Raw genomic sequence first — 27,614 nt, 5'->3', positions numbered from 1 at the left:
GAGCAGTATATATATATATATATATATATATATATATATATATATATATATATATATATATATATATATATATATATATATATATAATGGTATCAGAGTGGTTCTTCAAAGTGATGCCATAGGATGGGGGGTGTCCAGCTGTGGTCTGGTGGGCCGCAGTGGCTGCAGGTTTTCATTCTATTTTTTTAATTAGTGATCCGCTGCTGATTAACTTGTTTTTCCTTAGTTTTAACTGACGTGACTCAGACCCCTTAGTTGTTTCTTTTTTCTTAATGAGCAGCCAAACAATAATGAGACACAAAACAAGCTGCCACATGACTAGTTAATCTGAAAATAAAGAAAGGTGAAGGTTGGTCTGCTCAGGTCACCAAAACATCTTGATGATAGTCTTAGAAAAAAACAGAAAATCAACGGTCTGCTGTGGCAGAAAGAGAGCAGCAAGTCATGACATTTAATAACGGCTTTAATTCACAACAAGAATTGGCTTCTCATTAAGAAACTGGTTGGAGTGAAATTGGCTGGAGTTTGACGTTCCAGTTTATCTGGTCATCTGTTGGCTCGTTTCACATCTCATTTCTGTTTGGCTGCCATTTAATGAAGAAACAAATCGATTCAGAGGACTGAATCCTTAAAAACGGGGCTATTGAAATGAAGGGAAAAGGAGTTAATTAGCAGTGAAAACTGCTCACCGATTAGGACAAGGGTTTGAATGAAAACCTGCAACAACTGTGGCCCACCAGGACCAGACTTGGTCACCCCTTCCCTAGGAGAACCACCTTTGATTCCCAAAAGACTCATCCACATGAAGGTTTCAGAAAGAACTTTGTATTTATTTAGATAAGATACTCCATTCAGTAAATTACCATGAACAGAGGATAACAGACTTGATGATAATACTACATTTTACTTTCCCATATTCATGGCACTTGTGAAATACCAATGGCTCATAATTTCTAAAGGACTCTCGCTACATACAATAACACAGGCTAAGCTCAGGTTAAAGATTTCAGTTTGATTTAACGTATTAGGACATTTCTTCAAAGCACAAAGAACCAACATCACATGCAGAGTACCCGTCCCAGAATGGACTGTTGCTTTGAGGAGCCACACAACCCAGTAAAGAACCATAAAACGCCTTTAAAGATGCAGGATTGTAAAGAGTGTAGTTTGGGTCAGACACCGAGGAAGCCACCAGAACCGATCATCTGGTACCATATGTGACCAATTATTTTACGTGCATTTATTTGGCTTTCAGCAAGAAATTGTTACAGTATAACTTAGAACCCTGAAGTACAATGATAATTATTTTATTTATGCTGTAGGTATTAAGATCATTCTGTAGCAAAAAAAAAAAAAAATAAAAACACCTTTCTTCTTTCTATACGTTTGCAGTTTTAAGGTTTTACAGTAAGCAGGTTAATAATATAAAGAAAACAGAACCAAATATAACAATAATGACAACATGACAAACAGAACCCTTGATACACAAAGCACATAGAACTGTCCAGAAATGCATCCCTCATAAATTGCTCTCAATTCACCGTGTAAATGTGCTAATGCAGCCGTGTAAATTGAAATTAACTTGCACGCCTTTTAGACATCAACACATTCTTTGCTCATTACCTTGTATGAAATATCCTTGTTGTTTCTTACTGTTATTTCAGTTACTGTTTATTCAACCGTTACACTTATCTTTTAAAGATGCTTACGTGCCTTTTTTTATAACATTATTTTAAAAAAGTAAAGAAAACATCAGCCCACCTACTTCTGTATTCTGTCTCTTCACTAGAGTCAATGCCAGCAACAACACTTACAAAGATGGAGCCCCGTTTTTGATTTCATAACATAACATAACATAACAGTGCACTGTCCCCCCTCACACATGACACACATTACTAGAGACCCCCGAAAGGCACAGGCCGTCTGTCTGCCTTCGAACTGTGGGAGCAGATTGGAGTCAAAAATGAAAACACTCAAATACCTGGGGAATAGACAATCAAGGGTATGCATTTGCTATAAAGAAATGATAAAATCGCCACCCATTTTAAAATATTTGGCTCAACTGTGCAGCATAATTTGTGTTTGCACGTTAGCTTGTTACTTAATGGCAGCTCTCGCGTGTAACAGTGAGTGAGTGGAAGATGAATGCACGAGTGCTGTTGCTCTACGACATTAAAAGGCCTCATTGTTGTGCAGATTAGTTCCGTTTCTAATCAGTAGTTATATCTTCACAGGGAAAAAGTACTCACGGTGGTCAAGCAATAATAATAATAATAAAAAAAAACATTTAAAAATTCACTCTGGTGCCATGATCACGATTCAACAGATCAGTGCTGACTTGTCATCAGTGAGCAAATCACCACACAGGACAAAGCACATAAAGTAAAATGTAATTTGTGGCCTGTTTGATGACAAAAAAACACTATTATGTCTGGCATTTTAAAGATGCCATACCGCCATCATGAAGTGTCCTTAGCCTGTGCCTCCTCTCTTGTGATTTTTATTTTAAAATATTTAACAAAGCCAGTTAAAACATTATTCAGCATTACAAAAACTATTTATTTTCACACTTTATTAATTGCTTTGCCCTACTTTCTGTTCAATGCCAAGTGAATGCCTTTCACATTTACTGAGTCTTCCAAATAATAAAAGGATAAGTGTCTGCATGTCTGTCTGTCTGCATGTCGGTCCGGTTGCTATGACTCTGTCATTCCTAAAGATGGCAGTTCAGAAACGTTTTAGTAATAAAATAAAATAATTTCTTTTGTCATTCCAACAGATGCCACCTCATAGACATTAACGCTGCTTTTACAAATCCCATACCAAATGGCACATAACAGAGACATACGCGTTGCATGGTGCACTGCAAATGTTAATGCTGAGGTCTAATTTTAATCCGTTCAGACAGGCAGCACAGCTAGTATACAATCATTTTCCATTGTTCAGCGATAAAGTAGTGCTTAACCGCAGTTATGGAACCTAAAAGAAACGCCACTCACAGTCTCACATGCATTTTACACAAGAGCAGCAGATCACAAAGGTGATTTGTGGAATGTTTTCATTTAAAGATGCATAAAGAGAACACTTTTCCACTGCTAAGGTTTGTTAGTTTCTCAAACTTTATTATTGCAGGGTATAAGGCAAGGCTTTTACTGGCACCCGCGGGCACCCAGTTTCACTCGACTGCAATGCAATTCATCTAAAAGGGAGAAAATTCTGTGCGTCATGAGAAACTGCTGTTTATTGTTCTTTCACAGAATTTAGAAATGGTCGTCCAATGGAGGATTTTGGGAAATCCTTGGGATTAAGTTTAGAGATTAAAATATAAGAAGCTATCAAATTGAGTGTGATAAAGTAAATCTGTAGAAAGGTATAATGCCAGAAGAAACAACTTTGAAGAATAAGTGCTTACAAACTGCGAACACGTTCTTTCAAATTTCTTTCACTGTGTCAGTGCATGTTCCTGTGGGTGCCTACATGATATTTTAAAACATCATAAATCTCTTTGCAAATCACTAGGCCTGGTCCTATAATAAACTGAGCACATTGCAAAAATCCCACTTACATTATAAGATTTTCTAGGACAGTTATGGTTACACTTAAGTTACACTGTTTTTGAACAATATAAAATAACGACTCAGACTGTAGCAAGACAAATAAAATGTAACTTGTTTGAAACAGACAGACCATATTGAGCTACTACACTAATTTTTGACATTATAGAATTAGAATCTGAACTTAACTCGATAGGCACTATTTGACTGTATCGCCAAACCACCATTTTCATGGAAGTAAAACGTACTTGTAAATCTGGTGGCTCTTTTAAAACAGCCTTTTGTAACGAAGAGCAGATGTCTTCCCGCAAGCGACTGGAAAGTAAGCATATATTCCAGTTGTTAAGTGGGCCCTGTTTTCAATATAATTTCTTTGAGGGCACACCTTGGACCCCCGAAGGCGCCTGAAGCTGCGATGCTTTTAGTCTACGAATAGATTTTCATTCCAGATCGGTCACTGGTGTTTGTTAAACGGTGTCGTATTATAATAGGAATAGAACCGCATCAGCCGTTTAATGTCATCGATCAGGAACTTTTTCTCCTCCTCCACTTGTCTGCGCTGCACTCGATGGAAATCTCGTTTCTTCCGTAAATCCACCAACATCTTCTCTCTTTGCACAGCCGTTGCTTTGAAACACTCGATCTCCTTAGTAAGCCGTTTGATTTCGCTCTCAAGAAGCTGGTTGTGAGTGTGAATGTCGGGAGCCGAACGCATCTGCTTTACAGTTAACAAACCTGGCTTAATTTCATACCACTCGGACTGAAAGCAGGCGAAGGTCTTGTTCATCCCTGCCTTAATTAAGAAGTTCCGCAAGAAATCGTCCACCACCTCGGAATGTTCTAATGCAAAGAGTTTAGTCAAGATAGGCCGCTGAAATGTCGCCTCCATGTCTTCAACACGCATCTTCACCTCGCTGCTGTCATCCCCTGGGCTTAAGTCATCGTCTGAATCCATCTCTTCATACTGTTCGGAACTCTCGTCTTTTTCCATGTTTGACGCTCTCAATAATCTAAGTTTATAAAAAAGACTTTTTGCCAGTTGTAGGAGGAAATACTTCACTTTACACTACAAATTCTAAAACAGAAATCTACCCGTAAATATTGAAAAATTCAAAATCTCGAACAGTCCCGCACAACGTTAATAAATGAACTCTGCCACAGCTTTGACTTGACCTAAAAAGATAACAGGCGGGGCTATGGGTGAGGGGCGTGGCTAGACTACAATTATTCAACCAATTATTGGGTATTCATCTATCAATCTTTTGTTGCTTTCGGATACCACGTCTCGATTATTGTCACAATTGTTTTGTATAACATTATTCCAGATTTCTTACTCTGATATTTGACCTCATTTTTGTTAATATGCTACCTTCACGTCCTGCAGCAGACAGGGGTGCCTCCAGATTTTTGGCTGGGTGGCCAGAATGGGCCAGTGAATATCATGAGGTAGCATTTAAAGTAGCACATTTAATAGTTTACATAATAGCGATATTATAGTAGAGAGAGCAGAAATCGGATTATTCTTTGGCCTATTGAATACCAATTTGCCAAATTCTAATTCGAAGGAAACCTCTGCAGTAGCCTACAGCTGATAAATGCCTTGTATTGTACTTAATAATTCTAAACTGATAGGAATATTCTGTCTATAATTATTATATAATAATTAAGAGTGAATTGTGTATTGCAAAATCTTAATGGTCCTGTTGCACCACAAACCAGATTTCATTTTCAATATTGCACTTTAAACTAATCACATAAAACATCAAACATTTACACAGGAGTAAATGGCTTATACTAATACACAATCATACTTTAAGTATTCACACATTTTTGTCCTCTGTTCAGCTGCCTATCAGTCAAGTAGTCATCCATTTACAGATGAATTGGCAAAGGTACATTTATTTTATGTTTGAAAAACAGGTTGAACAGAATCTTATAATTAACCTTAGTTACAGTTATAGTATATTTTATGTAAAGCGACTAAACTTAACTTGCCAGTTACACTACGTGACTAACGGAAGTGGGCTAGTTAGCTACATTAGGGTTGAGTTTCTTACTGTATCTCTTCTGTAGCTTTAGTTGCGTCGCAAGGAACCGCCATTCTGACAGAATCACTTCAATCACCACAACTGTCCTCAGAGAAGAACCATCCAGTGTTATCAGCAGCAGCACACACAGCGCTGGGAGGCTCAGGGGTTCTTAAAACTTTGGATCTGAGGACCCAAATGTAAGCGTGTCAGTAACATATAGGAACACGAGAAAACGTTTATTTTCATAATGACTGCAGAGCCGTACACAGACAAATAATAATAGCCATACAATAACAATAATAATAAACGTTTCTGTTTCCAAGAAGATTACTAGAAGATTAAAGTGGGAAACAAATATATCCTTATATATAATCTCATACTATTTGTATGTATGGTGTTCGCGTCAATACCTCGACTCAATACAAGTTAGAACGATGCAATGGGACTCTGCCTCTGTAGTTAGAACATAACGTGGCAAACGCGGACGCAATATTGAATGATTGGCTAAGAATGTTCGAATGCTTTAGTCACGCCACTGGACGGCCGAGTATAGTAAGTCAGTGTTGGTTCGAGCAGATAACAGTAAGTTCAGTTGGTTTTTGGAACATTGGTTTGGGGGGCGAACTTTCCAGGACTAACATTGTCAACTGACATAAACCCTTCGACAGCTCCAGAACTGTAAGTAATTTAGAACATATCTGCATTTGCTTGGTACGTTGAAATCTATCTTTGGGCAGTTCGGTTTTGGCATCTGTCCTTCAGACATCTATTGGCAAACTGAGTAATGACGGCTGGGTATTAACAGCAGTCATTGTTTCAATATTAGCCGATCTCAGATCTAAAATGACCACGTCAACATAATTATTACTCCGACTCTGATTAGAGTCGTAAAATACGGTTTGTTTTGAAAATTTGTTTGCCGGAAAAAATCAAATGAGGTGCGCCGAAGACCTGAGTTCACGTCTCGCAGCCCCGTTTAAACAGGAAGCTCTTCATTACATCAGCCGAAAAGGTCTATTTTAAGCACAAATCAGTGCCATGATAACAAAATCATTTCAGAGACTTAAAAAAACAAGCAATTCTTTGCAGAGAAAGTATGCATTTCACAAATGTAGAATTTGTAGCCCTATTCGGCCGGGCTCCCAGTCGCTATTGTTAATAAAACTAACTTTTTTCATTCAAAACTAAATAGATTCCTAATATCACAGTCAGCGTAAATGTTAAGTGTTAACTTTAATAAAGCAGAGAGAAGTAAAACAATGATAACAGATTGTATGATATGAGGGTATTATTTATGAAAGGGCGGTATGAATGGACACTTAAAGTCCTCAAAAAAAATTAATCGATGCAGTTTAGTCAGTGTGTCTTAAATAACCTTTTTTAAAAATAAAATTTTCAACTGAGATCACGATTAACAAAACAACTTGTTTTGGTCCACTAAACATGTTGATGGTGGTCTCAGAAAAAAGAAGATCAATATTTTTGTAAATGAGTACTTTAGCAGAATTAGCGTACTTGCTAACCATATAATTAAATATTGTATCTCATTAACGGTACATTGTGTCTCATTAACAGTGCCAAATAGCTTCTTATTAAGTTGATTGTTGCAAAAAAAAAAATGATGGTCTTTCAGAGACTGAGTTTGAGACTCCTAGAGTCTCGTTTATAAAATGTTACATAGGTTCAAGCATGAAAATAAATGCACACAAAAAAAAAAAACCCAGGAAAATGCGTAAGCAAAAAAAATTTTGATTTATAAAATGTGATGTGTGCACATTTATATGCAATTGACCGTTTATAGATTGCAGTCATTTTGTAAATGTGTGTATGTGAATACTGTCTTGAACGCAGGCCTTAAACAACCATATATGAACTATGCTAACCAACTTCATACATATGCAATCACAATGCTGCAGAACTTCTTTGACTGGTAGACCAGCTTCCCACCTGATACACAGAGAGTGTCTGGCTGCATTGTAATTGAGAGGCATTATAGCACCTCTCATCTGTTTTTTTGGGATCAGAGAAAGGTGTACGGGCCAGCATCTATCACCTGACACATTACAATGAATAGTACAGGCCATATGAAGCGCCGAGGGTTCAGCCATTTATCAAACCAATCAGCCATTCATCACAAGCAGTACCATCTCGTCTGCAAGCTCTTTGCCTCAGAATATCAGTGTCATTTTGACATCACAGATGACTTGTCTCTGCTCATGGTTAACAAAAGCAGGGTCCTTCTCAGTAAATCCCTTATTGCAATATGAGTGCAATAAATTCCTCCAATTACGTTAGGAAAACCAGACACTGTTGCAAATTGCCTTTATTATATTGGCAAAAATGTGTTATATTTTAGGTATGTACACCTACAGCATACGAAAACTGGATGTAGTGCCTTGTTGGTCAGTTAATGGCTTCCAGTGCAGCTGGCATGATGGAGTGAAGCTTGGCTGAGATATTCCTGATCTGTCAGCCATCTCCCTGAAAGTGACCATAGGCACCCGATTTAAACTGAAGAAAAAACAAAAAGTTCTTCAGTGCAAACACGCAGCATTAACCCTCTTAAAAGGGAACTAAGATATGGTCTGTACATCATCTTCGTCACTTTTGAGGTGTGATATGTTTGTCACGTCGACGCACATTATAAAAACGGCTCAGTGAAATTAATTATTATTCACGTGAGTCATCATTTCCCAGTTTCTCTGCAATGTTGCATACACATGGGTCAGAGTTATTATAAATATACTCTCGTTTCTCCTTCAGGTTTTCCAGTTTTTGTGTGGGAAGCTGCATATGCACATCACGCATCTTCTTGGCTTGGTGACCATCTGTTAGTTCACATTGCATCTTTCTGTTTGGCTGCTGGTTAAAGAAACAAAGAAGGGATAAAGAGTGGGTTGTGAAGTTTTAAGAGCAAGTCACTTAAAATTAAGGCAGAAGAAGTATGTTCATTTAACAGTGGTGACTGGTTACTAATTAAAGTGACTGGTACAAAAACCAGTGGCCTTTTGGAATCTGTTTGACACCCTTGATCTACAGCAATGCTGATGTCAGTGCCACCTTAGGGGTGTGTGGGGCCTAGGGCTGCGGGTCCGGTTACGTCAAACGTTGTTACCAGTATGTGTTGACTGTATAAACTTGCGTGGGAATTTAATTAAAATAATGTTAACATACACCAGATTTTCTCATTACAGTATTCAGCTAAATTTTTGTAAGATACAGTTGGACCTCGCTAAGTCGACCTTCCCTAAGTCAAAAACCTCCCTATTTCGAATTGCTCGTTAGTCCCCGGCCGAATTCCCATAAGACCAATGTATTTAGATCCCCTGAACTCGAAAACTTTTCGGCTCCCAACCTCCGTTAGTCGAATTTTCAATGGCCTTTGGGTTATTATTCTGAGGCTACATTTCAGAACATGTCGTCCAGAAAACCAAGAAAAGGGATGCAAAGTCTTATCTTAATGCATTCCACAAGGGATTGAGCGACTCTCTGAGGGTAGGATGTCTATTTTGAGACCAAAAATGTTCGAAAACTAAAGTGAGTGGCTGGAATAATCTGGGTCCCTTCGGTGCTCCATGAGTCATAACCAACCGAGTGGCGTCTGGAATTTCCAAATTGTCTCAAGAAAGACGTTTTTAACCAATTTTCCCTTCACCTTTGTCAGTCTCTTGTCGGGAGGAGCCTTGAATAGTGTTCGTGTCTGTGTGCTTCTCCATACTCTCCCGTATGGTACGTTCCCCCAAAAATGACAACTGGTAAGCGTAAGCTCAAAACGTTGTCAATCGCGGAAAAAGTTACCGTCATCAGAGCCGTCGAAAAGGGCGACAAGAAGACAGTGGAAATTGCAGAGCAATTCGGTATTCCCACAAGTACGCTCTCCACTTTTCTGAAAGAAAAAGAAAAGATTTTGAAACTGTACAGTGAGAAGTCATGTGGCCATCAGAAGAGGATGAGGGAATGTGAGTATCCCGTCATTGAACAATGCATTTTGAAGTGGTTTGTGCAAGCAAGGGATAGGAACGTTCATATTTATGGGAAGCTTTTGCAAAAATTGTATGTGTTTCGGTCCAATGACGAGATTGAGGAGATTGACGAGCGAAATGCATCGGCACATCGACGCCAAGCAAAGTTAACAGACTTTTTTCTCTAAAGGTAACCTGTTTCATTGCACTGTTCGATAGTACATACTGTAGATGCATGTACTGCAGCGCTTCCCGATTCATTTTACACTCGCACCTCCTGTGACAGACGAGGCCGATTTCACACCCCCTTGGTTTGAGAAGAAGTATGAAAAAATATGAGTTCATATGATAGTTCATAATACCCACGCAGCACTAAGTGCGCGTAAGAGCGGAAGTCATCCGTTTTAACAAGCAGCGTGTTGCACTGATACGAAATAGCCTGCCCAATTAATTATTTAGGAATGGATAGATAAATTAAGATTTTGTACAAATAATGTTTTTCATTTTTCTTCCTCGATGGATTCTGCTAGCACCCCCAATCAGGAAGCGCTGATGTACCAGTATGTAGCCTACATGTATACGTATAAAACGACAATATAATAAACGGCTATACTGTATAATAATTAAGACGGAAAAATAATGTCCTTGATTAACCCGCGCATATTACGCCATTTCCCCTTACTCGTAAACTCCGTAAGTCGAATTTTTTTTCTTTGAGTTCGATTTAGCGAGGTCCGACTGTAACACGCAGACTTTATCAAAATAAACTATGGGGCTTCGCCCCTGCCCGCTTCGCTTGTCAACCCCCATGTTTGGTTTTCCGAATACACATATTTTTAAGATTTTTTTTTCTTGGAATTGTTGCTATTTCATTAGTTTCCCTTTTATTTCAGAACTTCTGTAAAAACAGTATTTGGAATCATTGGAGTCCCAATATGCTGAATCTTTTAAATGAGGTCTGTAAGACATGTGTTTAATGACTTTGTACCATAATTCAGGATAGGTTTCTCTGTTTGGAATTTCAGCACAGACGAAACGATCTACATCATCAGCAGTTAATCTTTTTTTTGCAAAGTTACCAATAAATGCATGTGAGTTAAACCACGTTTTTGAAATTCTCTTGACTTAATCTTCAAAGCCTTAAATTATTTACATACTTCTGACATATCACCTGTGTCCATATATTCGATCTCTATTTATCTTTTCATTATTTCTCTGAGTAATAATTTATCCTTTTTTGCGCTAATGCGAGGTTTACTTTCTTTGTCTTGACACTGTCAGTTTTTTCTGCTTTCATATTCTGTATCTTGCTCTGCATGTGTTTCGTGCCTACGTTTTTTTTGAGTCTTTTGAATTCCAGTTTTCATTATCTCTAACCTGCTCTGCGTGTGTTTGGTCCCCTTATTTTCTAACCTCTTTATGACGTTTTACTTTGCTTTCTACTCTCTTTTATTTCTGACCTCACTTTGTCCTGCTTCTGTTTCAATGACACCTGGTCTGTGGTGATTATTTTCCCTTTTTTGAGTAATAATTTCCCTTTGTTTGCGCTACTGCGATCTTTACTTTCTTTTTTTATACTTTCTAATTTTCCTACTTTCATATCTTTAACTTTCTCCACATGTGTATTGCGCTAACATTTTTTTTTTTAGCCTTTCGAATTCCACTGCTTTCATAATCTCTAACCTGCTCTGCATATGTATAGTGCCAATGTTTGTGAACATCTTTATGAAGTTCTACTTTGTCTTTTACTCTTTGTCTTTTAATTTTGAGCCCGATTGGACGTGCTTTTTTCAATTCCACTTGTTCCAGGCTGATAATTACTGTCCTTATTTTCTGAATTTGCGCCTAGATTATTCCTTTTCGTATTTTTTTTCTCTCCAACGTTTTTGAGTCTCTTTTCTTCGCGCTGCTCTTTCTTCTTCGCTTAGTCATCGACATTTCATCTATAATGTATTTTCCCTATATGCTTTATATGTGCTGAGAGCCCTGGATCTCTGTGTGCTCAATGCCTTACACTCACACGACTGAGTGTTTCTAAAGCATTCTTTAGAAATGTTGGCCCATATTGATAGGATAGCATCTTGCAGTTGATGGAGATTTGTGGGATGCACATCCAGGACACGAAGCTTCCGTTCCACCACATCCCAAAGATGCTCTATTGGGTTGAGATCTGGTGACTGTGGGGGCCATTTTAGTACAGTGAACTCATTGTCATGTTCAAGAAACCAATTTGAAATCATTCGAGCTTTGTGACATGGTGCATTATCCTGCTGGAAGTAGCCATCAGAGGATGGGTACATGGTGGTCATGAAGGGATGGACATGGTCAGAAACAATGCTCAGGTAGCCCGTGGCATTTAAACGATGCCCAATTGGCACTAAGGGGCCTAAAGTGTGCCAAGAAAACATCCCCCACACCATTACACCACCACCACCACCAGCCTGTACAGTGGTAACAAGGCATGATGGATCCATGTTCTCATTCTGTTTACGCCAAATTCTGACTCTACCATTTGAATGTCTCAACAGAAATCGAGACTCATCAGACCAGGCAACATTTTTCCAGTCTTCAACTGTCCAATTTTGGTGAGCTTTTGCAAATTGAAGCCTCTTTTTCCTATTTGTAGTGGAGATGAGTGTTACCCGGTGGGGTCTTCTGCTGTTGTAGCCCATCCGCTTCAAGGTTGTGCGTGTTGTGGCTTCACAAATGCTTTGCTGCATACCTCGGTTGTAACGAGTGGTTATTTCAGTCAAAGTTGTTCTTCTATCAGCTTGAATCAGTCGGCCCATTCTCCTCTGACCTCTAGCATCAACAAGGCATTTTCGCCCACAGGACTGCCGCATACTGGATGTTTTCCCTTTTCACACCATTCTTTGTAAACCCTAGAAATGGTTGTGCGTGAAAATCCCAGTAACTGAGCAGATTGTGAAATACTCAGACTGGCCCGTGTGGCACCAACAACCATGCCACGCTCAAAATTGCTTAAATCAACTTTCTTTCCCATTCTGACATTCAGTTTGGAGTTCAGGAGATTGTCTTGACCAGGACCACACCCCTAAATGCATTGAAGCAACTGCCATGTGATTGGTTGATTACATAATTGCATTAATGAGAAATTGAACAGGTGTTCCTAATAATCCTTTAGGTGAGTGTACGTAAGACTTATTCTGAAGATTACTTTGGGGCCCATGACAAAAGGAAAAAAAAACAGACCGCCACCTGCTGGATTTTCATAAGCACTTCATTTTGTTTATCCAAATAACAAAATGGATGAGACAAAGCACACAACGCTCAAATGCCAAAATAAAAAATAATAAAAAAGTGTATTTTTTCCTCCTCAGCTCCACCTATGCTATTTTACCCCGTAGTAATTAAGATAATGAAGAAGCTGGGGTTACTTCTTGTCACTGGTCAACAATTTCTTGTGCTTTCTATTGGTCATCCCACTCATTTATGCTTGGAAGAAATAATAAATTACAAATTATTTTAAATGCAGCTTGTTGCCAATTGTTGTTTAAGGGTATGGCTGCACCTCTAGATGTTTGGGTCAGATCTCATATACTTTATATTAGTGCTATATTTGTTGCATGAGATTATATCAGGTAATCATCTGAAGCTAACACAACCCTGAGTGAACAAATGTCACAACATTTTATTACTTGCTTTTTTAAATTATTCAGTGTCTTATATCAGATGGAAAACCTGAATGCTACATTGGGTCTCTAGCTTGTTATTCCTTTCCAACAATAACTGCAATGGTGCTGTGGAGGGTGTGCTGTGACACTCCTGCTTAACAAACTGCTTAAGAATTTCCAGGTAAGAGCTCTTTGTCCCACACCCTACCACAGCTTTTACATGATATATAAGACTTTATTTTATCTAATGCTTTCTAGCCCTGTTCAAGATTTTTTTCCTCCTAACCATTCTGATGTGGCCTTACCAGTGTATGTTGAATCAGAGAAGAATTTGAGGTTTCTTCCATGAGGGTAACTCATTCAGGTCCTTTGCAGGACATCGTTAATCCTCAAACCCAGACACTAATATTGTTGAGCTTAGTCTGAGGTTTTAATTGTGCAATGCGGTGCAATTTCCAGACTTAATAGCCCACAAGTCGGTCAAAACCTACACTTTTGATTAATCTGTTTGTAGAAGATTCGTCTACCACTCCAGATGAGTATTTGGGTTAATTTTGGAAACATTTGGGTAAATATTCATGTACTTAATGAGCAATGATTGACTACTTTAGGCTCTGCTTTTGCCAGGCTTGCGAGTTTGACTTTACGTGATGGTAGAGGTCTGCAGATTCCTTGATGTTGCTTTGTTTTTCTAGGTCTGGGATACATTTTGACAGGACATCCACACTTATGAAGAGTATTAGACTATTTACGAGAACTTCATCTTTTTCAGAGAAATACACTTGGAGGTTTACAGAAATTTCTTTTAATGATAGCATGTTGTGACTTTAGAAAATGAGTACTGATTACTTTGACAGTAACAACCAACGTTACTCAGATTTATGTTGGGCAGTGCCAACCTGCTTGAGGCCTGTTTTTTGACAGCAGTATTGAAACCAGTTGTTCCTATTTATCTTTTCAATTTGATTGGTTTTAATAGTGGGGTAGAAACATTTTAGCACTGGAAGCCTGCCATGTTTGATTAGTTTACACACCAAACCAAATAAAGGAAACAACAAATTGTTTTTTAAAACAAGCAACATAAGGAACTGACCCAAACATATTTTATGTAATGTAGAAAATAAATCAGAGGGGTAAATATGTTTTCACTGTAATGTTTGTATGTATGTGTCATGGCTGCCAAAAAACTCATTAAGAATATTCTCTTTCAAATGTGATCTGAAGGGAGTTTTACATTTTAATAAATTTTTTTATTTACTCATTTTTGGTACATCCATCATGCTATCCATCCCCTTTTCTAACCCTCTTATCCAGGTCAGTGTTTTGGGAATGAGAGTCTATTTCAGGAACATTGGGTATAAAGATGGGTTCAGTCCAGGATGAGATGCCAGTCTGTTGAAGGGCACACGCATGTTCATATCTTCGCTCACTCATGCAGGGTATATTTAGGAACACCAGAAAACCTAAAACACATGTCTTTGCAGTGTGGCAGTATAACCAAGCAGACATGGGAGAGCCTGCAAAGCCTGCACTGGCAGTGCCCACGTTTGGATTAAAATCAAGCGCTTCTGAGCTGTGAGGAGACGATGCTAGCCAGAATGCCTCCTTGTGTAGAATCAAGAAAATGAGACAAAAACAGTTCAATGTTACCATTAGAAATTTAAAAAATGTTTTAATTTATCATAGTGAAGTATGATTCAGGTTTTTGAAAACTGCAATGCTAACGTTTACAGCTTTGCTTCCATGCTGTGTAAGTTTACTCATTTGTTCCATTGTATTTTAGTGCAATTAAATTTAAGGCAAATTCAGAAAAACGTTGGATCCTTGTTAATTTATGATACTGCTTTGGTTCATACATTTCATATTTGGCCATTTTTATCATTTGTGTGGCTGACTGATACTGAGAAGCTCTATATGGATGATTAACAACTAATTCATTTATTTTGCAAACTGTCTTATTCCATTTTGTACTTTTGGTGCCAAATAGCAGTTGTATTTTAAATAAAGAACCGGATGTCACAGTCCCTAATGTTTCTGCACCACAATTGTCATCTGAAAAAGATGGCCACTAGGTGATGTCACCACCACGAGCACATCATCAGTTGTGCACCTCAGAATCAATGAGTGTTTCGGCCTTTTAATACAAGACATCCTTCGCTGAGGCAGGCCCACCACTGGCTGATCAGACCCGGGCGTGTGTCTTGTTGTCGGCTGGTCACCTTGGTTGTCCAAACGGCATCTTTCCTTTTCAGCCACCACCAATGGCTGCTGCTTTCAGCTGTGGTGGCCAGCTCTTTGATTGCTTTCCTGTGGGCCTGCCCTCTGGCACCATTTCTCTGAGAAACGTTGCTGTTGAACTGACTACAAAGCCCCTGAACCCCACTTCAAAAGGGTGTATTTCACTTTCCATAATATGTCCTCTGCTTCAACTGCTAGATTGGAGTACCTCAGCTTCTTACGTTCATGAGCTTCATCAACCACATATCCCACGGGACAGTTAGATCAATGACACAGGCATGTTTGCTAGAGTAGGAACAGAGGACCAGGTCTGGTCGCAGGGTGTTTGTTGCACTCTCTGATGGAAAAATGAGTCTCTGGCCTAGGTCTACTTGCATTTCCCGGTCCCTGGCTGCATTCAGTGGTCCTAACTCGTCAGGTGAGGGGTTTGTCTTCAGTTTTTTACCCCTTCTTGATAAAAAATGGAGGGCACTGCCTGGTTGTTAATAGGTATGGTATTGATGGTTAGTCGATTGCACTGAAGTTCAACTGCCAAGTGCTTTAACATTTGATTGTGTCGCCAGGAGTATTCACCTTGTGTTAAGCTAATCTTGCATCTGATCAAGATGTACTTAAGGGTTGCTGGAGCTGTACACAGAGGACAAGCCGGATTCTCTCCAGGTCAGAGATTTAAGTTTATGGGAGAGGGCAGGACGTTATATGTGGCCTTGATAATAAAACTCAAACCTATTTGACTCCATGCTCCACAGTTCATTTAATGTGATTTTCCTCTTCTCAGCACCATCCCATCTCCTCTAGTAGCCTTGTCTCACTTGTCCTTTGCCTTTTGACCAACCGGTTGCTTCTTTCTGTCAGCACAACTCCTGTATATCCATGGTCCGACATTCATTCGAGGTGGCCTTCTGCCAGGTAAAGGTTATTGTTTCCAGACCAAAGCCTCTTCTGCCTTTGTGGATGTGGCCGACTATATCTTGGTGCTGGCTGGCAGATTTAGCATCCAGCACAGCTGAGGTTGGAGTCCACTTCTTCCCTGTTGCCAAGTTAGGAGCAACTTCTCTTACCACTGGGTCCTGAGATTCTGTGAAGGACATGACCAGCCTTGCCATGGCACATTTGAATTCCTGCACTAGGCTAGAGACTGGCAATGAGAGGGATCCATTCTGATAGATTCTAATGCTGCTGAGGCACCTTGGTAGTCCAAGGTAGTCACTTGGCATATTTTTGTATGCAGCATGTACATTGTAACAAAATGGATGACACTGCATAGTGAACTAGTTTTTATCTATGGTTTTAGTGCTTTATTATGCAGTAATACATTGTAATCATGTTTTCTTTGCCCTGCTTTAGTAACCGGATGATAAATAGAAATTAATACTTTAGCTACAGTAAGGTAGGAGGAATGTTTAGTGGGATGAGCTTTTAATTTAATTATTATGTTTGCCCAGATCTGTCTTTGCATTGACCTTTACGGAGACCTAGACTTGATAACCCAGGGATTAAAATCAAGAGTGGTCTCCCCTAGACTTTCTTGCATACGCAGAAATGGGGATGGATATTTGAGGAGTAAACCACAAGACAAAGATTATATTTTTATATTATGTACATTGAAGAACCATCAACAACAAATCAAATCAAATTAATAATATATTGAACAATTGTTATAAAAGTAAAGTTGAATAAATCGGACTCTGCAGCTGCATGAATAAAGTAGTAAATTACCACTTCTAGTTAACAGAAATAGCACAAAAGGTGATAGAAATCTACATTTTGTTCCTAATACTTGTATGCAAAATTTGGTTGGCCTACTCAAGTTATCATATTTACATACACACACATACACACAGACAGACACACAGACATAATTTCAAAAATGGTAGGTCTAAAACGTTGAGATTCATTAAAATGAAATTTTTGAAGAATTCCAATACTTCCCCTATAAATCGTATACGAGAAAGTCAGGGATGTCCAAAACATCGAGATTCATCAAAATCTCAACATTGAATTTTTGGACGATTACAATACTTTCTTTATATAGGGTGGTCCAGATCTAATTATGCAATTTTCATTATGCTATAATTTATTAAGTTTATTACACAGAAAATCACCATCGAGAAGTGTGCGAACTGACAACATGAAGAATCGTCTTTGCGCCGACCTGGAATCGTCCCCACATAAATCAAAGTCATCCAGACGATCTGCATAATTAGATCTGGACCACCCTGTACTTTGTATATGAGAAGGTAAAAATGTGATCAATCTGTTTGCCATTGCTGTAGATCTGTATCCCACATTGTCTGCCATTAAGGGCTAGCTGCTTGTTGCCCAAGTGCTGCAATGCTGATTTAGATTGTAAGTTGATTTTATTTTGTGAACTATACTATAGAATAGCAGAATGTCACTCATTTTGTACATGAAGCCAACAGCACATCAAACTAGAATGTTAAAACATAATTTATAGTTAGTTAAGACAATTGTAGAATCAACAGAATGCCTGTTGGGTTAGGGTTAGGGTTTTCTTGCCAGAAATCAAGATGTACACCTATGAACCTGTTTGAATGCTGACATTTAGAGTTGCAAAGACAAAAGGAACATTACCAGTTACCTACATTGTTCAAAAATTAAAAGGACTGTGCCTGCTCCCCAAACAATAATCAAGTAGCATGTAAAATATTCCTATAACCATTTCCTTATAACTGCAATCCTGGACAACAAGTAGGAAAAAAAGCTAGATGTAAGTTTTTATGGATGTGGAGAGAAGGGCTTTGGATTTCAAATGCCTAAGTTGCTACCCTGGATGCAGTGTGCATATGAGCAATTGTATCCTGCTTTTGTAAATTGCTTTGGATGATTGAATCAGCCAAATCTAAAATAATAATGTTTACCATAACTTAACACTCTTAAGTCCAAGTTATTCACCTTAGGAGCATATTCTGGCAACAGTGGGTGTGAGGCAGGAATTAGTCACCGGTCCCACTTATGCACGTAGCATCCGCGTACCAATTTGAATCACTCAATAACCTAACATGCATGTCTTTGGGGATGTGGGAGAGAAAACCCACAGGAACACATAGAGAACATGAAACAATATGTGAACAATGACAGTACTGCAGATTGCAATCCAAGATGCTGGATTCATGAGGCTTCTGCATTAGCCACTGTGCCACCACACTATCCTAATAGCAAGAATAAAAAACAAATGACGCTACATTTTTATATGTGTAAAAGAGGCTTCTGTCTCCTAATGGACTTAGATAGCACTCTGTTTTTGTTTAAATTAGTAACTTTGATTTACAGTGGAGACGCAGCCAGTTGGTGATCCGCTTAGTGCGTTGTTAGCTGTGTCTCCCTATGAGGTCTTTTTTTCTTCTGTTTACTTTGTCATTTGGAAACTGGATGCAGGTGTTTCATATTTTATGTATTTTTAACCTTATTATTCTTAATTAAGAGATTTCTTTGTGTTTTGCAGCTTGATGATAATGGGCAGGCCAACTAAGAGCAGCCTTGGGTTAATACAGTATGTGTTCTGTACATTATGTGGGTGTATATGTCGTTATTGTATATTTTGCTACGGCACCATGTGATATCCCGTGTAGTGGGAAGTAGCCCCAGCCTACACTCTGGACATCTGATAGTTCATGAACCGAACGGGATCAAATGGAGAGATGAGACACAGACAAAAACTGAAGGGTGAATGGTGCAAATTTATTTACAAGAGTGCTGTACACAAAAAAATGTAGTAGTGTCAGGTGGGCTTTGAGACACAGTCCTTCAACCCTGACTCTTCAAAAAGAAATAAAAACAAACAAAAAGGAAAAATATGGTGTATTTACAAAAAATAGTGCACTCCTACAAAAACTACAGACACACGCTCCAATAATGAAGGTTGTCTTCTTTTATCCCTGGTTCAAGACGTTCCTCCAGCAGGAAAGAAATATTCACAAAAACAAGTGTGTGTATATACAAAAATAAAACAATTGCACCAAACCCAAAATCAAAAACTATCCCAGCACCCAATAAGTATATATACCTTCACCAAAAATAATCACTAGGAGATATATAACTCTATATACAAAACGAATATACAAAAGAATATATGCAAAAGAATATATGCAAAAGAATATATGCAAAAGCCAAAATTACAACTGCTCCTACAAATAGCTCAGCAGTGCTTATTCCTACCTCGCTCTTAGGTCCACTGACGACCCCTGTTGGCCGGTAACTCTTTAAATATAACCGGCAAGATTGTCCAGCCAATCTGCCCACATGTCTATCTCATGCACCTATCCCGGTAGACGGTAGCGCATTCACGCCACACGCCGCGACACGCCCCGAGCAACTATGTATTTAAAACCAAACTCCTGCGGGTCGCGCATGTATAAACCCTCCGGTACAGCCAACGGCTATGCTGAGCTCAAGCACGCCCGTGGTTGACTCACCAGTAAGTAAAATCATTTCTCTAACATTATGGGATGCTCATCTCTGACTCAATCAATCAAATGCCAGCTTTCTCTTTTAGGCGCGCTGCACTTTACACTAGGCAGGCTGCGAGGACACCGGAGCGTAAAAATGAACACATGCGGCGGAGCCCGTACTGGCCATTATACCGGCCCCACGTGTGTCCAACACCCCGCGCCTCACAGCGCTCACCCGCTAGACGGCCCCGCATTCCCGCGACAGCGCCCTGAACACACCAACGGTAAGTGCACTTTCTCATAGCGAATATAAATGCTGCTACATACTTAAATTTGGTAAGACGCGACCCGCGCATTACCACACACCATTTTTTAAAAAAACACTTTATGAAAGTTTGATGATACGGATAATACACCCAGTATTTGACTCACCTGAGATGGGTTAGCATGTTTTTCCTTCATTTGAGCTGCTCTTTATTGATTTTTGTTTTCCATCTTGTTTCATTCGCTTTGGCAGGTTTGATTTATTAGCTAAGGCAGAGTCCCCCAAAAGAGTAAAGTTTTATTGATCACAACCACCTAAATAAAGGATTGGCACATACAACACTAAGAAAGTGTTGGCCGAATGTATTTTCATTTTGCTCTTTTAATATACGGCCATTTCTGTACAGCCTGCAAATAGATATGAACAACTTCTTTTCCACCAGCCTCTAAAATAGATTAATTGTTACACAAGAATGACTTAATGCTAGGGTTTCAGAAGAGTTTACAAGATTATTTTATTTACATGTTATAACTAAGCAGGCAACAATGCAGGATGCTCTAAGTATCTTAGTAGAGTTAATTATTTGTAAAGATTACTGTGTCAGACTAAAGAGGAGGCTACCCATCTTAGATTATTTGGCGCTACTCTTCCAGTTGGGATTAAAATGACTTTTCAGTGGTTCCCAGCAGTTTTGGTAATTTTTATCCAATCGATTGCAGGTCTCTAAGCCCCATTTTGTCACTGCCATGCTGAATGATGACTCAAACATAAATGCCTGAAAAACAGTAATGCAGGATAAAACTTAGAAAGTGCACAGAAAAATGATACTGTAAAAAATATGTACATGTCCACATTGTGCGTCCCATAGTACAAGCAATTCTTGTTTTATATATGGAAGGCCACACATTCCGAAATGTTTCTTTGCCTGCAGTGCCATTGGCCCCTTACTGATAGCCACCTTTACTTTATTTTTGTTTTAACTTGCACCCAACACAGTACCTTAGCTGCCTAATTTAATGTGGACTTCATGTATGTACTGGCTATTGTGAAATATGGATAAGGCAGACAAGCAAAAGCAACAGATCATTTAATGAATATACAGCAAGTAACTAGACAGTTCATCCTCCTCCCCCCAAAGTAATACTTAATTAATCCATTAACGTCTTTTTGGTGAACTGTAAAAATTCTTAGCATTTTTGTAAAAGAAATGGAGGCGAAATATTTAAGAAAAAAACTGCACTTTGTTTCTTTAATAGTAATGGGGTTTGCTACACTCCATATTTTAGCAGTGTACATACCATGGTCCCGTCAGCAACTCGCTCTGGCTGTAGGTCTGCTGTGCTTGCCTTCTCGAAACAGTCTGCATCTGGTCCATGTGGTGTCATGATGCTATGGAGACTGCCTCCTCCTGGTTGAAACCCTTGTTCTTTAGCCTCATAATGGCCTTTAATCAAGCCCATAAATTCACTCATGCAGTTCCCTAAAAACAATATCATGTTAATTGACATATTCACATTATTTTGATGAATGTTTTCATACATGTGAGCCACTCTGAATGAGGAAAAGCAGCTTTGGGAAACAGTCATTTCTTATCATTACATGTGCATTTAATTCAAAGAAAAACCGAAGATACCCGAGTATTAGGTCCTGTCAACTAATGCAGGTAAGCTGATATACCTAACAGGGCATTTTTTTTAGTGTTCAAGGTATTTATCTGCTTTTTGTTATGCTGACAAATGTGTTCTGAAATGTTTCAGGAAAGAAGAGAGATGTTTCGAGGCAAGGCAGTTATACTCAGCCTTGGTGCCGGAGAGTGTCAGCATGTCGATAAGCATGTTTTTTACTGATTTTTACTGTACTGTGTACAATAGACTAAAATAACTTTGTTTAACAAACCTATAAAATTATAGGATGTAGAGGAATAAATTGTCACACAGTAAAGATAAATTAGCTTAATACCTAAAACAAGGAGTTTCACTTATCTGCAATACTGGATGGTGTTTTCAAAGCCCTTCCAGTGTTTTATCCTTGTAAATTCTCGCCAAAATTAGGATGTGGCAAACTCAGCATAGGATTTCTAACCGTGGATACTGGTTTTGTGGGGTAGCAGCACTAACTACTGCCCTCCTATTCCTCCTCTTCAATTGTTTAATGTCCTTGTGTTTAATTTACTGTGCCAGGGATAAACTGTAAAAGTATTTTATACTTAAAATCAGACTTAAATCATTCAGTGTTTCTTTAATGTAGCCCAGTAAACATAACCGTATAGTCTCTTGACAAAGCTCATACGCTTACAATGCAAAGCAATTCACTGCATTTTGGATTGGATGGTAAGAGTAATTACATTAAAAAGCAAAAAAAACTTTTCTGAAATAATAATTACTAAAAAGTCATTTGAAAATGTATAATGATGGTAATGATGTGAAAGAAGAATCCTTGTAAAATGTAAGCAATTGTGAGTGTTCATTGGTAAAAATTGCTTCTAAAGCAAATACAGTATAAAAGATTGAAATGTGTCAAAATGAAAGAAAGGACAATCAGGCCCAGTTTATTTTTTCTTCTCAAAAATTCACAAATTAGATAGATGAAACCAGTAAAGTATCTAAAAGCATTAGTTATAGTGGATGACAAAAAGAATAAATGGTGTCTCTTCCAGCGCTGCTAAGTGTCAAGCATAGCACTCTTTAAGCAATTTTCTCCCACTATTTCTGCCCAGTGATTGGCAGGTTAATGCTTCCTAAATGGTCATTTTATCATTGGGTGTCAAATATCTAAACACACTTGCCCAGTACTGTGGTGGGTGTTGGTAGGTGTGCCTCTATGTGGCAGTGCCCACTTAGGCACATGAAATCTTTAAGTGAAAATGGTAGATTAGCTGCTCCTTAGCATTGCCTGTATTGAGGCATCTTGAAACGTGATGGCCACGGCCTTTTGGTTTTTGTTCTGATTCATTAATTGGGGGCCACCTTCTGCTCATAAATGGACCTTTTATGTTAATTAAAATGTTGTGGTTGTACAATTCTTGCCTTGTACATGCCAATCTAGACATTCTGTTTGTGTTACTTTTCAATGGAATCTAGCAAAGATGAGTGTGCTTCTTTCACAGGTATACTTTTATTATCCTAATGTTTCTCTTTCAAATTGGTCACTTTTTATTTTCTTTTACAATGCATATTATTAAAGCAGGCACTTGAGGTGTGATTGGGGCTGAGTTAGCAGCTCCTGCTTAGAAAACATACTGTACACTGTGTCTGCTGTTTGTTTATTGTCAATCATAAAGGAAATTATTTAGAAAGTAATTAAAAAAACACACAGGTTAATTAATTTTCATGGTCCATTTGTTTTCTGTACTTGCCTATCTGAATCAGAGTGAAGAGGTGATATTACTTAATATTATAAAATGATCACAAAATCATATCACACTTTAGAGTTTTAGAGAGTTAAATTAGGCAACCAGCTAAACATGACTTAAAGACAAACGCAGGACCCAGATTAATAAACTGTTTGTAAAAAATGATCAGAACTGACAATGACACAGGACAGAGTTTGAGAACCATTGGTTTTCTTGAAGGTTCAGAATAAATTGAATATATGATTGAGGAGACTTCTGTTTTGAGTGCAAATTCATAGCACCTTTCACCACAAATGTACCATAGCTGACGTGTATTAATGGCATAGCTCAAGATTAATTTTAATTATTGATAAATTGATATTGAATAGATGTTGGCCGATTTGTACAATATTACAAAAACAAAGCAAAGAAATTAGAGACAAGCAGTGCATTTTGAAATACATCGTTGCCTGCTATTCCACCCTTCATCACAATATCTTCAATGGAGATTGATGTACCGTGTGGATATATCTGATCAGACACGCTCCCTTTCACCTCACTGGCTGCTCTAATTCCTTTCCAATTCTGAAAATGGTATACTGTAATACCTCAATTAACAAAGTAGATGTGGTTCATGATTGTAGTGTTTAACATGAAACCTCATTATTGTATATTGCTGTATCATAAGAAGAATTTGGGTATGTACTGAGAAGATCTTGGACTAGGGGTTCATCATTGTTTATTTTAGCCTCCTTACTTGGATACCCTTCAAAAGTGCTGCTGCTGCTGCCCCGATATTCTCCAGCTCCTTCTATGTGGCTCCATTCTTGCATTCTTGTCTGCCTCATGCACTGCCTGCACATTCATGTCCCCGGCACTTATGGTGTCTCACTTTCTCCAGCTTTGTGAGCCGAATCAAACCAGAATACCCAAGGAGATTTGCCAAATCCAATTAATTTTAGCAGAGAAGAAGCACCTCCTAAATGCTTGCAGCTAATTGGTCTTTATCCCCGTGCCTTACACACTCTGCACGTGGCCTTTTAATGGCTGGATGCTAACTCCAATGAGTCTGCTATGTGGCATTTTTTTTTTATCCAGCTTCTATCCTTTTTATATTCTGCTTTTTAGTTTCTAAAAATATTGCTTCACATTTTTGTGACATATTTATGCAAATTATATTTATTTTATAAAAATATTAAAATAACTGCATTAGTTTTTAAATACCTAAGCACTCTTGCATTCTGCAACATGCACGGTATCTACAACCGAAAACGACTGTTCAATGTAGCGAGATTGCACAACGGCTCCCAAATTGCACTAGCTGATAGGTGCTTAAATTAATTCCACAGCATGTTTTATGCCAGCTTCGTTATAAAGGAGATTCTTTCTCAGAGGATCTACTAAGTAAAGTATTACATTGATTAATATTTTCTGTACTCTTATTTAGCAAACAACATCACTATAAGTAAACACAAGTAAAGAGAAATTAACAGCAGCGTGGAGAAGAAGAGAGAGGAGCCGTTAATTAAGGGGGCCTTATGTTGCGTTTATGTGACGCAGAACATAATATGAGAATATTTGGAGTTACCCCTTGTGGTATTTCACCCTCCCACCTCCCTCTTCACATGAATAACCAGTTGGTGGTAAAGTGCAAGGTTGTTGCAGATTTGTAGCTCGATTCTCACAAAAAGCAATTAAAGATTAGTTCTGATTTCTTTCTGAGCAAATAAAATGGAAAATAAACACAATAAGCACACATTACCTCACACTTAATACATTGTGAACAGAAAATTACATTATTAAATGATCTGGTTATTAGTTTTTTTTTCTTTTAAGTAATGATATGAGATAAGAGGTCAGCATAACTTCACAACTTGGCTAATTCCGTGTACAAAGTCATTGTTATGGCAGCTACCACTTGCAATGGAAGTCGCATGAAGTATCCCAGTGGTAAGCTTTTTCTTACTCATATGTCTCTTAGCATTTGAGTGCAGCATTAGATGTGAGAAGTTGAATGGACCTGTTGCAAAATAGCAACAAAGCGAGAAATAAAGAGCCATTGAAAAGCTTAACAATTACAGAGAGAAATATTTGAGGATGACACAGAAATAAGGTAGATAACTAAATTGTGCATAGTAAAATTGCAGGTTGAGAGCCAGATGTGAAGAACATGCTGTCATTTTCAGGCCAGAACAAATAACATAAACTGGATTGTGCACACAGGGAAGAACTAGCAGAAAGAAGAGCTACGTTCTGAATTTAGATGTTTTTTCAGGAGGAATGATCACCGAGCTGAAAGAAATCATGACAGAGATCAACCAAATTAAAATGGCAAGAGGCAGATCAGGCCACATTCACTTACACACCCTTATTGGGCCAATTTGTAGTCATTGGTTTGACAAAATCATTTATATTTACTTTGTTGAAGTAAAAACGAATCTCTGAAGAAACTCAAATGACCAAAATAAAAAAAGCAAAGCAAACCGAAACAAAGTAAACAAAACCAAATGGATTTTGTCTCAATAGAATGGGATGTGACAAATCAAGTTTCCAAAAATGTTTTGTTATCCCGCTCTTAAACTGTTCATTGTTTCTAATTTATCATTCATCTTGAAACTCTTGAGAACAATTGCCGTTCTTGGCACCCAATGCTCCTGACTAATATTTCCAATATTCTCTTTCAGACAATCTTTTGTGAAATTGATCACCCATTATGTTGATATTGGTTATAGTTTATATTCTTTTACTTCTTAACAAGCATAATGTTAACTATAAGTTTTTGTAAGTTTACTATTTATTTCATCTCCAACAACATTCTGAGGGAAAACACTTCATTATGAGATACTAAACATTAAAAGACTTACAGTAATCTGTAAAAGAATCTTACTGTGATAGTAGGGTGGTCTGAATGTGTGGTTTGCCACTCCCCAGCGGGGAGGGAAGATAACAAAATCTGCAATGGCCACTCCAGGTCGTGTTGACTTTGCCGTCACCACAGTAAAGATTGATGGGTCCTGTAAAAGAGCATGTCACCATAATTTTTGAATATGATGAATCCTTCTCTCTGCTTTGACATCTTGATATTAAGTCTTTTGGTCCAAGTATTTAACACCTATATAGGCCTTATTAACACCTTTTTTGTAATATCCTGAAAATGAAAGACAAACAATGCTGAAGTGCACTCTATTCAGATAGCAAAATATATGTGGACAGTCTAGAAAGTGGGTGTTTTACTATACTTTTTAACACATGGGGAGATTCACTAAATCTCTTACATATCTTCTTTAGCAAACAATTTTCTCTCAGTCTGTATATATAAAAGAAAACATTTGTTTTATCTACACCCTCTTAAATCATTTAGTGAATAAGTGATGCAGAAAGTGGGACAGATGTGTGAAGCTGTCGCTTGAAAATCCTGCCCTGTCAGAGCAACTCAGGAAAGTGAGGCCTGGTAAGGTTGTTACAGACTGTTTGGTTGTTTTATCTTATATACGTTATTAGTGGGCTTACTCCCTGCTCGCTTCGCTAGCCACCCCCCGTGGCCTGTGCTACGCGCCAGCCACTTTGCGTCTCTGCCGCTCGCGTTGTGAAGAGGGGGCTGAACGCACCCCAAGGAGATGCGGTCGCTTCTCCAAAACCACCTCTTAAATGGTGGTACAATGGGAAACAAATACAGTTTTTTTTTTTACCTCCTCTTTGCTTGATCAGCTGCTGGCTTGCTGCTGTCGTGCCGCGTGATCTGCATCTCATCTCATCAACATTTAAAAGCCTGTACAGCAGATGTCCTACTCTTGGTCTTTTAATTCCGGTCTCGGGCTTGGTTAAATCACTTGGCACAAAGTCTTGTCTCGCGGGACATGAGTTCTTGATATTTTAGTTTATAGTTCAAAAATGGAATAAGAATCTGAAAATCTAACGACATCACATTAAAGTTCGATAAATTCTGAAAAGAATGACACCAAAGATATATACGTAGGTTTTAAAATAAGACGATTTAAAGCGTGACAAAAAAGTGACCTAAAAAGTCACATAAAATTGTTGCACAAAATCATTGCACTTTTAGGATTTTATATAGAGAGAGTATATTTAAATGTATGCTTCCTAATTGTATTAATATATTATGATGTACCTTACCAGACCTCACTATAAGGTAAAATGAACATCTGGCAGCAGCACTAATGTGTGGC

At 38.3% G+C, this 27,614-nt stretch overlaps 1 protein-coding gene across 1 annotated transcript in view; it reads right to left on the bottom strand.

Annotated features, from left to right (window-relative positions):
• Positions 1-20,580: 20,580 nt before the first annotated feature.
• hgd (homogentisate 1,2-dioxygenase) overlaps positions 20,581-27,614 on the bottom strand; it is a 29,506-nt gene continuing 22,472 nt past the window's right edge. The window contains exons 12-14 of the mRNA XM_039745608.1: positions 26,315-26,441; positions 21,395-21,576; positions 20,581-20,871 (exon numbers count right to left, since the gene is read on the bottom strand). Coding sequence (XP_039601542.1) covers positions 20,728-20,871; positions 21,395-21,576; positions 26,315-26,441 — 453 coding nt within the window. The 3' untranslated portion in view covers positions 20,581-20,727. The remainder of the gene's footprint in view (positions 20,872-21,394; positions 21,577-26,314; positions 26,442-27,614) is intronic.

Source organism: Polypterus senegalus, chromosome 2, assembly GCF_016835505.1.
Source record: "Polypterus senegalus isolate Bchr_013 chromosome 2, ASM1683550v1, whole genome shotgun sequence".
Taxonomy (NCBI): domain Eukaryota; kingdom Metazoa; phylum Chordata; class Cladistia; order Polypteriformes; family Polypteridae; genus Polypterus; species Polypterus senegalus.
This window is presented reverse-complemented; position numbering and strand designations above follow the sequence as displayed.